The sequence below is a fragment of the Bombus huntii genome, chromosome 4 (assembly GCF_024542735.1).
Source record: "Bombus huntii isolate Logan2020A chromosome 4, iyBomHunt1.1, whole genome shotgun sequence".
NCBI lineage: Eukaryota > Metazoa > Arthropoda > Insecta > Hymenoptera > Apidae > Bombus > Bombus huntii.
The window spans coordinates 2183065-2200716 of NC_066241.1; the positions used below are offsets into that span (position 1 = coordinate 2183065).

Here is a 17652-nt window from a genome sequence, read left to right on the forward strand (position 1 = left end):
CGGACATAGGCTAGTATATTTAATCTTAATCGGTAATGTCTTCATCTCTATTCTTAGTAACTTGAAGCTAATATCTAATCTCATCATTTATATTAATCTCAAAGAAATTTATTATTTTCAAAAAAGGAGTAACAAACTTTCTCATTAAGGTAAAAAAATATAATATAACTATATTAAATAGAACTATAGCGAATTATTTCAAACGCAACGAAAAGAAAGCAATAACAAAAGCGAAGAAAAAAAGTAGGTAGAAGGACTAAAAAAAGTAATGATACGAACAAATAAAGCCATTTTAAGGAATGTGAAACATATTGCTGTACGTTTAAAATATATAGATCCATTTGTGGCTCATGAAAGTATTCGAACATTCTTAGAAACCTTCGTAAATGTTGACAAAAGGGAATCCAGCCCCAATGTCCTTGATGTTAGTAGATGTTGTCAAGAACACTCTCCTGAACGACCTCAAATCGTCACCGCAAACTTCAAAGTCAGGACTAACAACTTAGTCGCAACAAAATCATGTTTAAAAATTGTAGAATTTTTTAAATATTTTTTGGCAAATTTTGACAAAAAGAGACCCAGCTCCAATGACCTTGACATATGAATGTCTATGACGACACTCTGCTGAACAATCTCCAGAAGGTTTTCGTCTTCATTCTTTAAAAACTTATTAAAACAAAAATATATGTACCACTACTACTACTGTGTACATTGTATTCTGTCTACGTAAATATATATGAATGCGAACACGGAAGTAGCCGATGCAATAGTCGAATTTGTCTCCCAGCTTTTATTTGAAAGAAGCACCCGATGCGTTGCATCCTCGCTCCACTCGTTCGCAAAAATCCAGTCCAGCTCAATTCCACATGCAAACGAAGGGGGCCCGATTTTCGTCCAAGAAACTTTTTTTCTTAAAAATTCCTCGCCCACTCCTTTCGCTCACGTGTGGAATTAGTATTGCGTTGCAATAGATTTTTACGAGCGAGTGGAACATGCGAGCGACGCGTACGGTGTTTCTTTGCTACACATGAATACATACCATACGTTGCTTTTTGCAAATCTTTTTCGGTAATAGCATTTTAAAGAATAACGAGCAATAGCTCTAACCTTTTGCAGATTATTCAGGAGAGTGTCCTTGACAACATATACGAAGTTCAAGATCATTAGGGTTGATTTCTTTCTTTTTTTCAATATTTATCAAAACTTCTTCCATATGTATCCTAAAGACATTTCGAAATCTCATTAGCTCTGTAACTAGACGTGATTATAGTGATTATATTGGTCAAATTCGAACAGATCTGAAAATGAATAGGTACAGAAACCATTAGATATTTACCAGAAGCATACGCTTCGCAAAAATCACTAAAGTATTTGAACAATCAATTACTCGTCATATGAATAAGACACATAATTTAGTAATCATCATAATTTGTAATCATGTTTAAAGTTAATTGTATTAGGTCGCCCGAAAAGTTTCTTTCGTTTTATAAGGAAATAATGGATACACACATTTTTCGTTTTATATTATTTTATCGAATTACGTATGATCCATTTTGTTCTATTAAAATAAAGATCACAACGTTCGACAGATTAGGTTTCATATTCGTATAAAGATGCATCGTTGTGAAAGATGTGTCTGTAAAAGAAAGACACTTTTCGGACAACCTAATATGTTGGAAAGAGCGTTCAGACGATCGGATATTGTTGTCAATATTTCAGGATTCTCAACATTACAGGGACATAACCATCAGATGACCAATACATAATGTTGTTAATATAATACAGTCAATATCATTGAACATTGAGGAAACAGATTGACGTATCGTTAATATTTCGAATAATGACGAATTGGTTCGATGAAAAATATTTTTACTCCACATATTCTACGTCTTCGAAAATAAACCAATTCATCGATAAGCTTAAAATCATGGCTGCACAAGCTTTATTTTGATTAGATATCACTGAACACTAACTCTAAATTGAATGTATTGCCAATAATATCGACTATATGAGGAAAACGCAGTTCGTCAATAGATATTGGCAATATATGGGATGTTAAGAAAAAAGGATTCACGACTTTAAGGACTATAATACTCAACATATATCCTGCAATCAATCCCTTGAACGTAAAATCAATTTTTATCATTTATAAACATTCGATATTGTGAGTGAATTTTTTTGTTGAACGTAAACGAAGAGATTAACGCAGAAGCAAGTTAGCTCAAGGTAGTCAACATAAAATTATTTCTAATATTAACAGAGGTTATTGCATATATATAAACGAAGAGAAGACCTTCTTCTTTACAGTAAATATGCGATATGTTTTTCTTTCATTGCAATGCAAAACTCACATCTGCGTATTATAAATTGTTTGCATTGGCAACCTTGAGCTAACGTACTTCTGAATTAGTCTCTTTGTTTATGTTCAACGAAGAAATTCACTCACGACATTGAATGTTAGTAAATGATCCAAGGTCCAAGGAATTGATTACAGGACCTACGTTGATTGGACATTTTTTGTTCCTCTTGATGAGTATTATAAGCCCTTACAATCTTACACAATTTTCTTTAAACACCCTGTATATCGGTTATCTGGTGGGTCTCTTACATACGATTAATGTTGAAAACCCTAAAATGTGGTATACATACACAGGTATTAATCATCTGAACACTCCATAAGAATATATCAGTATATACTTGCAATAAAATTCATGCAATTTGTATATTCATCTTCGGATTGATTTTAAATTTTACTATTACAATATAATCACAATAGTTGTGTCATTACAATGTAAACGAAATTTCCAAATTTTTTATCATATAATGCACATAATATATTTACAAAAAGTTTTCCGTGTTAAGTATCCAAATACTTTTGTGAGCCTCTGAACATAATGAACCTACTTTTCATTTATGTCGATAAATTGAAATATAGTAACAAGTTTACTATGTATTTTATAAAAGATGCGAAAAACGTTCAAATAAATTTTTGAATAATACTTTACATTTATGCTTCCATAATGTTAGAACAATAATGATATAATAGTGTCTCGTAAATATCATTATAGAATAATGATTTATTGTTAGAAGAAATGACTTTGTCTACTTTTGTTCTTTAAGGATATACAACAATTTATAAAATTTAAATCTCTATAGAGTTTCTCATATATGTAGTTATCTTGTATTATAGTTGAGTTATATATTAAGATAGTTAAACGAATCATTATAAATATCACATGTAATAATATGTATGTATTATTTAGTAGGAAGACGTTCATATTAAAAAAGTTATTAATAGAAAAATAACTTTCTTATTAGTATAATGTATTTTATATCATTAAAATATATAGGCAACGTTATCACCGTATAATCAGCAAACAGCATTATACCGAAGATACTGAAGCTAAAACGTCGAATAACGTTGGAATAAATTTATATATCGTTATAAATAAATATATCTTTCTATAAATATATGATGAAAAATATAATAAAAAGGTTGTAGTATAATTTGCTTTATAAATCTTGAAAAGTCAAATCTTTCGACATAAATGAAGTAATTTCAAATGATATAAAATAAATTATTTCAGCTTACATGTCATAATCTCTAAGAAAAACGAAAGATGTATTCGAAGGATATATCAAAAAGCATACAAGTACCCCATTCTGAGACGTCACCAAAGTCGGCGTGAAAGTACTTTTTATTTTCAGATCAACCTTGCTGAGTTGCCTCTTCAGACTGAATCCCTTCCAACCGTGATTCTTAGTACAGTCTTCTTCGTTCACTGTGCCTCCAGATTTATTGGTTTCATTTACAGATTCCTCTACTGTTCCTTTCTCATTCTTGCTTCCAGTATGAAATTCACCGCGAGGTTGCGAATGTTGAACATTGTCAGCTAGGATTGCTAATAAGCCTTCAGATTCCACGGTAGAGTCTCCATGAGTCTGACGAATTTAACATGTTGGATTTTGCACAATGTATTAATGTGTACTAAATAAACGTTAAGATTGTTTAATTCTAATTCTAAAAGCAAATTAAGTCGTGTATTATATGCATATGATACACAGCATTGTTGTAATTGTATGTTAGTAACGCTTATTGGTATGTCCCGCATTTCGTGGATTTCATAAAATATGACATAGTATAATCTTATAGATATAAACATATTATACGCTATGTTAAATATAATGTACTATATCTACAAATATTTCGTCACGAATGTACTTTTATAAAAATGATATTAGAATTTTTAGTCACCAAACGAAGAAATATCGCAAACGCATGGTCACTTGTCACTTCCCAAATGAATGCAATTTTTGAAATGTTAAAAATGAAGAATGCAGACAAGGGAAGGTATTGTTTTCATATTTCATAGAACTCGATCTATTTGCGCACTTTAAAATTAATGCAATGAATACCTAAGATGCTCATAGAAACAATATCTCAATCAACAAAGTGCTTTCCATTTTACAAATGCAAAACCAAATGCACCAAAAAGGTGCTTTCTCAGAAATTCAAATATATATATGCGGAGTATCGTTAGTATTAATTGGCAGTATCATTTAAATAACAAGTTCAGTTAAACTTTATTGATAATAATAAGACAAGGAATGAAACGATTTGAATTTTGTCAATTTAACAATTTAAAACTCAAAATATGGTAGTTTCAACTTGATTTCTGAATAAGCACGCATTATCGTATAACTTATACCATAGAGGGTGTCTACAATTTTTCCGATACTAACATAATCCTTAAAATATGCTTATTAAATATTGTATAGTATTCAAAATAGTTAACACTAACAGACATAAACCATAGTTGATAATATAATTATTTAAGTTAAATAAATTTCCGTATACATATACTATACCCAAAAATATGTAAATGTATTTAAAATGTTTCAATTAACCAGTTACGTAATGTTTGCACTATGAAATAATATACATAAAATAATAAATTTGTTTATACCGGAAATTTTAAACATGCACAATTTCAAGACATAGAGACATTTAGTACATAGAACATTATTACTAAAGCTGCTGTAGTATACTACTTTTGAAAGTATGAAAGATACAAACTTATAACCCATCTTCAATGTGTACACACTGTTTTATTTATTTCAGTACGATTTTACTTATTGTTTTCTAAAAAAATGTTCATTTACATTAAACAAATTTGTGAGCTTTTACCTTTTATAGTTTTTGAAACATTAGCTGATAACAGCTTTAATAATATAAGTTATACCATAAGGCTATCAATCAATAATTAGACTATATTAAGTAATATATTTTGTATGCATTACTTCTTCATCAAAAGTACAATGACGAGAGAAATATTAGTAAGCAGAAATCTTTTGTGTATAATTAATGTAGGAATCGAATTATAATAAACAAATATTTTCCCCGAAAAGCTTCTACTAAATGTACGCATTATTTGAGCAAAACTACGAAGATATAGTTAATTCTTGAAATCTATTAATGCAGTATTTTCTTTTTTCATCCTAGAATAGGTCTAGCGTACTTAAAATAAACTGTAGCTGCAGTATATTATATGTATAGTCGTTACAAGCAAATTGAAACATTCCAAAGAATTCTTGATTATCTTTATCAACTAAAATAACGTAACTTTTAAGAATTCTATAGAATGCTTAAATTATTTACTTTACTGATTGTATGTATACATATACATATACATGTATATATGTATTTGAAATCACCTGCTATAATCGTCATTGCTTGATTAATGCTGTCATTTATGGAGACGATATACGTACGTAACTGAAACATTTCGTAACTTTTCATTATAAATGTACATTTAATAGATAATAATATCATACCATAATGTTCTTTATCTGTTCAATCATGAAGTTAAATATTAATCAAAGAACCACTTACAGATATATGATTTATATACACCTTACCATTCTTTCCAAACTTTCAATACATTAAATTCATACAGATTATTTCTGCAATTAATAAAATTGTTCAGGATAACATTTTAATGGACTTAAGTGATACAATATTTTAGTGTTTAATCAGTAGGCACCAATATCGTTTGTCTCATGTAAGAAAACTAAATCATAAATCGCTTAAATATTGTTGTTGTACTTTCTGTTAGGTATTATAGTCTGCAATTAACTCGAATTACGATATAAGCAAGAACACGATACACAGATTAAATACATTTATAATACTGTTCATGGTTACTACAATTTTAATGAAAAAGTTGTAGGGAAACAAAAATATAGGTACTGTGATTTTGTAGGCAGTTATCATTAAATACTATTATAGCAAGTGTGTTTAGCAATAATTCTGTGCATAAAGCTTAACGCAAATCAAAGTTTTACATAGAGCTATAAAAATAGCACTTTATATGATGATAACAGTGTTTTATTAACAACGCTCTGAAACTGAATATTTGTTTAAACATAAAAATAAAGGAGGCCCGAACGCCCAGGACTCGAATATTTTTTAAAAACATTTTTACTCTGACTTTTAAGCATTACTATATTATAATAACGAAGGCTATTTCTTTTATAAAAATAGTATTTTTAAGTGTAAATTTGTAAGTTCTGAAGCACAATTCTTTTCTGTACAATAGATTTAAATCGAGCAATATTAAACAGAAAATGTAGGAAATCTTAGGTAATATGAATAACAATGGAAAGAGAATTGCACGCATTTATATATGTATACAATAGTTTATCTGTAATCGGTAATTGTTTTCTATCGATAAATCTTGCAAGGCTAAAATAAAACATATATATATGTACGTGAACAAACACGCTATAAGAGGAAAACTATTGACTGTACTATAAAAGAATGTGTATTTGCAAACGTGTGAATATAAGATAAATGCTTGAAATTGAAACTGAATCGATTCGATTTGACAAATCAGTCAAACCAGTCAAACCAGTCAAAAGTTTGTTCTATTTAATTGTACATTAGAAAAAAGGGACTTTCATTTACTCAACATTCATATTAACAAAATATAGATTGGCATTGATTGCTCCATGCACTTTTTTAAATTCGGTACAGGAACGTTGTAATATGATATGTACTAATAAATGCATGTTTCATTTAACCATTTTGTACACCTTGTATCGTTGTAACTCTAACTTAATTACTATATAGGTACATGCACAGACTCCATCAAACGTTTATGTGAAAATCGACGCACATGTATGTTTTACTGGATCATTAAGCGGTATACACTCATAATGACAACCATTGCCTAGTAATTTAAGCTACATCTTTCATCGTGTTACTTGTTTGTTTTTCGTTTCTACCTATTTGACATCAATTGAACTTCTAAATACGATTGAAAGCTAATAGTAAAACTGAAACATTATCTACTATTTACTACCTACTTCTGTCGAGTTCGTTTATTTTCGCAATAAAATAATACCGCATATCATCAAACTAAAGTAAAAGTCTAGCTGTTTCTTTAACGAAAAATAGTATTGTTCTTACTTGTTTCAACGTAGGTAGACACATAGTTAGCTAAACATTAAATGCATAATAAGCATGAATATAATGAAGATAAAACGTTTCTTTATTTAAAAAAAAAAGAAGAGTATATATACGACCCAATTTTAAAATTATAACGCGTTACAAGAATTTTAAAACTCATCTAGCGTCGATCATTAGACATTTTCAGATGCATAACATGAAATTACTTTTGATAAAAGTGACTTACATAAATCTGTTGCAACTAACTTTAACACTCGGCACATGGAAAATGACAAGTTTGACCACTAGTTGCCGATAACATTCTCGTTTGTTACTTAAAATTGAATAATTCGCGTCTAGATACAACTTCCCCTGTTAAACTTTTTACTTCTAAGATTCCAAGCAGAAAATACAAACATATATAGATCCAGTATATAGTTGCGATTCATTTCATTCACAAGCAATTTCTTCACCTAGAATCTCCAATCATAATTTTGAAAGGCATCATATGCATATGCTATATGTAATATCATATTATCATTTATCATGTCAATTTAATCGCACAAATTCCTGTTTTGAACTTGTAGAATTTTTAAAATATTCATTGGCAAATATTAACAAAAAAGGACCCAGCCATTAGAATTGGGTCCTCTTTTGTTAATATTTACCGAATGTCTATTGTGATAATTGAAGTATTTAACTTGCTGTGAAAACATCTTGTCTACTAAAATAAGGTTTCTTCTGCTTACAAATTTTATATTCTTTTACAAATGTTAATTTCTGTAATGAGAACTGAAACAATATTTCAAACAGAAGTTGAATTACGCAAGCTTCTACGTTGAAAAGCGTATAAGATTATGAACACTTCATTCGTTAAGGAGTCAAATACCTAAATTACTTTTAGATTCTTTATCTACATACTTATAAATTGCTGCTATAATATGCATGTGAATATGAAACCAACTTTTTTTATAAAGAAAGATGAAATCTCTTTTTCAAACTTTAATACATTTTTAAAAATGCTTGTACTTTATAAATTTTCTGCTTGGAATTTATGAAAATAATATAATAGTTATATACTTACTTAACTATTAGAATCTTTATCTAAACGATGGGTTAGTCAAAAGCACCTTATGAATTAAAATAACGCATGACAATAATTACGAGTATAAGAAGCTAAAACAGACGACAAAGGCAAAGCTTTAGGTTTTTAACTGATCTGAGAGGAAAAGAGAGATATTTAAGCTTTATCTTACAGTTACGTTTTAAATATTAACGAATAGAGTAATTATTTGGATATCGTCTACGTTATTTTTATTCGATTAAATGGTTCTTCCGTTTATCGTTGGGTGTTTGGTTTATTAGTTATCATTTTTATTAGAGCCTAGTTAATTTATATTATTTCTATCTCATAAAACGTGTAAAACGATGGAGATAAAGTATAAAATAGAATGATAAATTTGATTAACTATTAAAATATATTAGTTTTTCCAGTAAGTAGGGAATAAGCTTTTATTTTTTAATAAGGAATCTCCTGTGAAAATCAAATAATACCTTCGATATTATTTTCCTTCCGATAAAGTTACTAGGAAGCTATTCTTAAAAACACTGTATTATATGATCTACGACTATTATTATAAATTCTACTTTTAATATTTGTATCAAAGCTGAAATGTCGCGATGTTATTGATAACATGAGTTTTTAGTATTTACAAAAAAACAAAAATTAATAATTACAAATTTAGTAATAAATTGAACATTCAAATTATATAGTTTTCTTTACAATCATGCAGTAATGGAGATTATTAGTTTTAATGTCTAGAAAAAGCGAAATGCATATATTTAAATATCAAATTTTCAAGATGTTTCATTGGATAAGGTTAAGGAAAATGAGGAGATTACGATTAAAATATTTAAGACAGCTTTAACTAACAATAAGAAAGAAATACATTTTACCTGGTCTGTGCTAGGACTTCTCGCTTTATCTTCGTTCTCTCGTTTCAATTCATCCTGACGTTTCGGACTGCGTAGTACTCGCTGACACGGGTCCGTGTTACCACCGATATCCGCGGTGTTCAACACAATCAAAGAAATCTTCTGAACAATGTCTATTATCACTATACCAGACTCGTTCCCATAAGCCATTCTAAAATTAAATAATATCTATTTAAAAAGAAATTCCCTCTATTCTTTCAAGCAGAAAGCAGACACTGATATTGATGATGCAATACAAAACGAAATTAAATTAAATATAACAGAAATTTCACATTTCTAAGAACTCGTTGAACATCTAAAAGCTTTAATAACAGACGAATTGATAAGAATCTCGTATACTGTATAAATTATCATCAGATCTCTCGTTAGATTCCATCAAGATTTGATGACGATAGTAATCATCTGCCAACTATTTGTGGTCTTTATAGAGCGTTTCATATGTCATTAATTATCATTATTACAACATTTTAGAACTTCCTTTCAATTTTGCAGAAATAGAAAGCTAATTTTTTAGAATTAAAATCTTTTCATGTATATTGCTTATAAATACATGAAATATACATGTAGGATTGTATGCTACAACTTTCTGACGAAATATACATTTACTTTTATAAATATTGTTATCTTCGTTTAAAGCATCAAATGCAAAGAGTATACATATGTCATGATAAGAGATACGGAAACATTAAATATAAATTGTATCTAAGAGAAATGATGGTCCGGTCCATATGACTTGCACTACTGGAACGCTGTAAATATTTCCTTGGTTTGTAACTAAAAGAATTAGTAAATAAATAAAGGCTAGTAAAATTAATAAACTAAAATTAGTAAGTTACCCTATATTTATTGCGGTGCAAAAGACTGTCGGGTTTTGGAAATATTTTGAGCGTTTTTCAAATACATACTAGTAACTAGACTGCGGATTTCTATGCACTTAGCTATAGAAAATTTGGAAATGAAAAATTTCACAAAATGCACATAATATGAAAAAATATATAAAATATCCAAAAAATAGCGCTTTTTCTAAAACAATTTTCTATCGAGTTTATATATTTTTAATTATATTCTCAAAAATATGAACTTGCGTAAAAGTCTGCAGTCTAGCAGTCTAATAATAGGTAATAGACAAAGCCTCAAGCACAATTTTTGATTCTTTGTTTTCGTTTCATTTTGTCTTCTAAGAAAATCCCTTAAGTTTTCTACCATCTGTTGCTAAATATTCTCTATCCAACAATAGATATAATATTGCCCGCAAAAGCATTCGTAATCAGGAACCTTATGCAAAATATTTCATTTAAAGTTAAAACTTGAAATCTTGCTCAAAATTACAATAGAAAATAATTTAGATAAAAATTAAACGGTTTCAAGGGGAATATAATTTCGTGTAATCGACATGACAGGAGTAAGTTAGGCGATCGACTAGGATTGATTGGGAATTCGAAAACTCGAGGAATCTTCAACATTTAATCAGAAATGTGACTACGTACGAAAAAATATCATTTTCAATATCATTTATACATTTTCGACTTATTTCTTTATATAAATTCATTCTCTTTTCGGGTTGATTCAGAAATACTCTATACCATATAAACCTTTACGAAAGTATTTCATGAATTCAGAAAAGATTCACAGTATTATTTTTTTTACGTAATCATACAAAAAGTACGTAATCGAATCTCATAGTACACTACATTGTATACTAAATAATTTTTTTTTAAGTTACATATCTATAGAACAAATAAAATTTCTAGAGGAAATTGGTATAAAAAAATGGAAGACAAAGAAAATAAGATATTTTTGTCTGTCGATCAATAAATTATAATGTGAGGCTTTCAGTCGCAGTCAATTGAGTTAATTAAGGAAAAGTAAAGGAAAGCACTTTAATCAAAATACTATGTGGATAAATGGAGCCGACGTACCAGCTTTCTTTTCATTTATGTTGTTTTGGTCAGTTAAATAATACATAAACATGCACTACACAGTAGCTTAAAATTAATTCTTTTCAGATCAATGAACCTTATACAGATACTTTAAATACTTACAAACCATAGGAAGAATTCAAACTGAGAGCTGTTATATTTTCAGCTTGTTCTCCGATATTGGCAATCGTTAAGCAAACCAGGGTTGCCTGAAAGCCTGCAGCCCTCTTCTGTAAACCAGTCTTAACTTTAAGTGGTTGATTCGATTCGTTATTTTTTGACTCGCTACTTCCCGAAGTATTACCAGCTGGAGAATCATGGTCGGATGAACTTTCGATTTCCTTAGCTGGATCAGCTGTTAGTGATATCTCCAAAGTCTATAGTAAACGCCAATAAATTGTTACTATTTAATTGGTAGGCAAGTGTTGAAAGCTAACATTATATTTATGAAAGGAAAATAATGCTCAATTTAAAACAAAGTTAAATGCAATATTCTTATAAGACTTTAGCATTTATACAATGAATTTTAATATCTAAATACGACTTTACATTGAAACGTGTATTAAATCTCAGCATTTAAAAGAAAAAGAGCTTCGGTAAAAAGTGTGTATCTACAGTTCAATAATAAAAATTCAAGCTGGAAATTAAACTTTCTTACATTCGTTTCCAATTGAATAATGTAAATATTGCACGTTTACGTATATAAAATAAAATTGCCTTTTCAATGTTCTAGTCATTAACTAATTTAGCACTCCAAATTAATGTTGTTATAATCATCAAGATTTGTATAATGTGATAAGATTTAAAAACGCGGTTATCACTAAAACTCTAAGTATACATACAATTAAAAAGTAAATTACTTACCACGACTTCCGACATACTCTCAACTTTTTTGAATTTAAATAAAACAACGTGTCTTCCGCTACCCGCAATCGCTAATTTTCGACTTTCGGGACAAAGGAAGATGAGTTGTATCGCTAAAGGATCTTCTTCCGAGTCTATACTACGTGTTCTACCTTTTTCAAAAAGTTTCGCTGTCTTCAGTTTATAAAGCACTTGTAACGTGCCTGCCGATGCATCCCAAAACTTTATGCTACCATCAGCGTGCCTAAAAATACGTATCATTATTATTAATACATCATATTACATAAAATCATGTTTTTAATATTCATGCATGAACTTATTAGAATTGAACTTTTAATGAAAAGAGCACATGGCGACGTACATTTTCGACACTAACTCGTATAATAATCTATTATATCACATGTCTGTTTACTATTTTCATTGAGTTAAATATAACACTTTCGGCATTCAGTTACAAATTGCAGTATAAGAAATTTCTAAAAAATTGATTGTTCGATAAGAAGTCAAGATTACATTGACTTTTTTAAATGATATAGCGTATTTTTTACTTTACACTATCGTGGCTGATATTAAAACGAGTTCAGCGACTTACTATACTACGACCTTGCAATGACCTTAAATCATGAAATATTGACTTAATCAAGGGAAGCTGAAAGTTATTTTGTTTCGATCAAATTACACATTTTACAATAGTAAGCTTCAACAAAAAAGATGTTAATCATACGCACATTACAGAAGGAGCATAAACAGTGTACAAAAATAAACATACCTTATGTAGTGGTGTTATTTACGTAGTGTCATTTTAAAAGATCAAGGTGACCTTGGACATTCTATCGAAAAGACAATTTTTTGGAAATTTCTGATATTGCAATTTGTGACCTTTAAAATTAAAAGCTGATTAACTTTTATTCAAAACATTGTTTTGTTAAATTACCGAAAGTGCCTGAAAAATCGTGACAGCAGTTATGTATAGTTTGCTGAAAAAGAAAGATCTTTTGCTTCAAATAGAATAACATCTTTGCTACTTTATTACCTCTAATGTCATAGAACAAATTCCATAAAAATGTGTCGTTTTAATTGACATTTTATAAAATAATTTTTTAAAAATAACAATATATAGTTGATGAGTAATACGTTATATACTTGATAAGATGAAAAATATGCAACATATCGTTGCCAACAGTGAATAATTTACAATAAGTAAACAGTTATATAAATATACAAAAGCAGTTTAATTAAATTTTGTTTATAAATGTAAATAAAAATATTTACCCAGTTAAAATAATTTCATTGTATCCGCTTGAGCTTGAGCTCCATTCCCCACCGGATATTGGCCAATCCTTTTCGCTAAACCCTGTCTTTTTTTGAGACTTTGATCCAACTGAATAAAAAGCTGGTACTAGATCCGAAGGACAGTCAGCAAAATACGCACAGCATGTCACAGGTGACTCGTGTATGTCCATCGGATATGGATTTTCAAAACACGGAAATCCAGGAGTTAATAAATCTATCACAACCAAGTCGTTTTGTAGTAGAACTACAACAGCATACGGATCTTGATAATCTATAAGAATAGAAAACATTAATCATAACAATTTCACGTGTAAGATAAGTAAAATCTGAATTACATATATATTATATAGAGAAATAACGAAATCATAACTTTATCTTATGCGAGGTATCTCGGGTTTATTCTGTAAAATGATACTAGTATATTATCATGATATATATATTCTATGAATAACAATATATAAACATAGGCTTATAAATGCTGTATTAAAAAGTTATAACTGGTGTAATGAATTGGATGGATTGAATTTTTGTTCAATATAATAATTAAACGAGCATCAGCCTTAGCAATGAATAGATCAAGAGATAAGAATAAATAGGTGTTAAAATTGATACAGAAAGTTCGTTACATTTTACAGGTAAACACCGAAATCAAAAGAAATGAATGTGAAATTCATAACATATGTACTAACTCTTAAAATATACTGAGACGTTTTTTTAAAGAAAAACCTGATACTCTCTGCAAAGTGCGGCCGAGTAACGGTATAAACAGGCAAAAGTTAGTTCCTTATGGAAAAACAAGGAGAAAATATAGAATAGCATTCTTTCATATGATACATTCGTTTTCAAAAAAATTGAATTTAAAAATTTATCAAGTATACTTGAACATGGCTAATTTCGAAGTAAACAAGAGTAAATGATCGACAGAGAAAAAGATCGAGAACATAGAACAAAATTTTTCCACAAAACGCTTTGTTTCTGAGAAAAATAAATTTGAAAATTTATCAGAAGCCAGTTCTTAACTAAATATGTTCAGATCCTATTCTCTCGAAAATGAAGCTTCAAACAGAAATTTTATTCGACATTTTTGATTTACATGTTTTGTCTAATAGAGAATAACCTCCTGCTGATTATTTTCTTACACCCATTGGCTAATTAGTTCAGTTCAAGTATACGTGATAAATTTTCAAATTCGATTTTCTCGAAAACGAAGCGTCATGAATAAAATTTATTCTATATTTTCTCCTCATTTTTTCATAAGGAATCACCTCGTGTCCGCTTGTACGTGTTATTCAGCCGCACCCAGCATAAAAAAGGGAACTCTTGCGTGAGAAGAGCAAGAAGTCAACATATACATATGTATTTTGCTTATGTAGTTAAAGTAACATATACATATTAAGTATTTTTTATAATAAACTTAAAAGAAATTTAGTAATCTTATTAATATACCACTGGTCCATGGATTTTCGCACAGTGTTATGAAGTCTATCACATTGTGTTCCATTTCTAGTACGGTGGTAGTTTTCCCATGTATCACCGTTATACTTGGAGTTCGGCCAGTTGTGTCATACGCTAAACCACCGGAAAATATAACGTATGCTTCCCTAAATTAACCAGAACGATACAATATAATTCAAATCTTGCGCCTTTAATTATTCGAAATACAAGATGTCATGTAAAAAATATGTAGCATCTACTTTAGGAATGAATTGAACATTTTAGAATAAAAAGATACCTATAAATAAGTATCCTATTTGACACTGTTTATATTTATAAGTTACAATGAAATTTGTATTCTATCAAACTGACATTCATTGTTATTGTTTCAACAGACTCAGACTAGTTTGTATGTCAATACAGACATATACATAATACTTTTTTAATAATCCCTTTAACTAAACTATTGTTAGTAGCTGTTAATGCTTTTTAACTGTCATTCATCGATTTTGATAAAGATTGTTATAAATGATTTAAAAAATTGAGGAAGTTCAGAATAGAAACTATATTTTTCTTAATATTACACATTAGGTTGTCCCAAAAGTTTCTTTTGTTTTATAAGGAAATAATAGATGCACGACATCATATGTATATACATATACTCAGATACAAAGAAATCAGAAAGAATGTAATTTTTACATCGAACTCTGTTTATACGAATCTATCAGGAGACAAGTAAATTCTTGCAACCAAATCATTCATGTAATAGAAATCCACCTGTTTCCCTTCACCACCTGTGATTTTTCAGTTAAGAGGACTACGTGTTCATATAAGAGAATTCCGCGAAACATTTTCTCTTAAATAAAAAAAAACTCAACTGCGAAGCATGAGAGTGTGTCACTTGACGCGTTTCTTACTGTTTACTTCTTATTGTTAGACGCTCATATAAGTGAATTGACGCTCGGTGATAGTACAAATGTTAGTAATAGAAGCTCACAATCAGCGAAAGTTGAGTTAATTAGGCACTACTAAAATTTCGTCTATATAAACGAAGTTCCATCGTATCTAAATTTATCAGAAATTTTTGTCGATTTTTTAACACTCAACGTGTATCTTTTTATCGACAATCATTCACATTGAAGTTGAAAGACTGAGAACAGCTCTTAAAGTTTGGATTCGAAAACATATGAAATTGTATCACTGAACGAATGTTGGGTTTTTGAACGACGAACATGACTGTTCAAATAGAATTTTAAGAAGTCCATATTTTCTAAAAAATGAAATATAACTTTTGTCTAAATTTGCTTGGAAATATTCACCCATCTTATGTAAATTCATTTGTGTAGACTACATATTTAAACTCGATTTGCAGGAAATTAAGAAAAATAATTATTATAGATATTTGAACAAATATTCAATTAATCTATTACGTTTAAAAATTGATTTGTTAAGTTGATCTAGATATTTACGGACACCCTATATAAGTGGCATGATTATTGCACAAATAACAATTTTTAAATTAAATGGATTACGTACAAATGGATACAAATGCCCCGGTATAAAAAATACGCTGAAATATCTACGCTAATACTGAAAAAAAACAACTCTGCCCGAGAAATAATAATTTCCGAGATAAAAATTCTTGAATGCAACTGAATTTCATGAACATAAGCAAAAGTTCAAAGGTTAGTATTTAAATTCGTAACCAGCAAAATCATGGCTTCCAACCCACCCACCATTCCTCGTCATACTTTATTTTAAACAAAATCCCCGATATCGATGTCAAAAAGAGATCAATTTAAGATTAAACGGTCCTATGTCGAAAAATAGAACAAAATACGCGCAACTATTCGATGTATACGGCTTTCACAGGTGAAAAAATCGTACCCGCCAACTTTCAAACACAATACCTCGTTGTAAATCATTCTATTGTAATATCGCGGACAAATGACCTAAAAGATATCGGGTGAACCGTAAACAATGTCGCGAGAAAATCTTAAGTGCCGACAGAACACGTGCGTGGTGGGTCTATGAAAAAAGACAAAGGGACGCTAAGGGAGAAAGACGAATTAACAGTCAGTGTGAGTTGAAAAATTAGAGTGTGAATTGAGAAGTCAGAGTGTTGTCAGCGTTGTCGAGGAGTGTGGTCCACGTGAAAAAGAGCGTTGGAACCGCGGTGACAAGAGTTGTAAATTAACTATTTGATTGTCTTAGTTATAGCATATTACTGTATTTACTTCATCTTAAATAACCATCGTTTCCTATTTAATCCATTTTAAATAAATTAATAATAAAATCCTACACTATTAATATCGAAAACATAATAGTAAACTTTTCGCAACCAATTTTTTAAAACTTCATCCAGTACTCATGGTACGAATACGTACATATTACATATGTAGACAAAAGACCAGGTACGTTCTAAAATCCTATAGAGTTGGAGTAGAATATTGTTACTCCGGAAGTATGTTATTTATTTTTGATAATAAATATAAAAAGATGTCACAGAGAAAAATTGTTTGTTTGTAACTAGTAAACATTTTTTTTAAGATAATAATTTTCGGGATATTATGTTCATTAATGTTCTTTAATATTACGTTCATCGTGATGTACCTTTACCTTAATATACAGTATTTCGAAAGTATAGATGAATGAAACAAAAAAATAATGCGAGATGAAAGAAGAAATATACACTTA

At 29.4% G+C, this 17652-nt stretch overlaps 1 protein-coding gene across 8 annotated transcripts in view; it reads right to left on the reverse strand.

Annotated features, from left to right (window-relative positions):
- The window catches only part of LOC126865192 (syntaxin-binding protein 5), a 59655-nt gene that overhangs the window by 25593 nt on the left and 16410 nt on the right, over nucleotides 1-17652 (reverse strand). For 4 of the 8 annotated variants that reach the window (XM_050617411.1, XM_050617412.1, XM_050617410.1 and 1 more), the window contains 6 exons: nucleotides 14968-15122; nucleotides 13501-13792; nucleotides 12229-12472; nucleotides 11488-11741; nucleotides 9407-9596; nucleotides 3658-3942 (listed from right to left, as the gene is read on the reverse strand). In XM_050617411.1, coding sequence (XP_050473368.1) covers nucleotides 3658-3942; nucleotides 9407-9596; nucleotides 11488-11741; nucleotides 12229-12472; nucleotides 13501-13792; nucleotides 14968-15122 — 1420 coding nt within the window. Of the gene's footprint in view, nucleotides 1-3657; nucleotides 3943-7471; nucleotides 7502-9406; nucleotides 9597-11487; nucleotides 11742-12228; nucleotides 12473-13500; nucleotides 13793-14967; nucleotides 15123-17652 lie in introns of all 8 variants that reach the window. The other 4 variants (XM_050617413.1, XM_050617416.1, XM_050617414.1 and 1 more) reach the window with 2 other exon arrangements.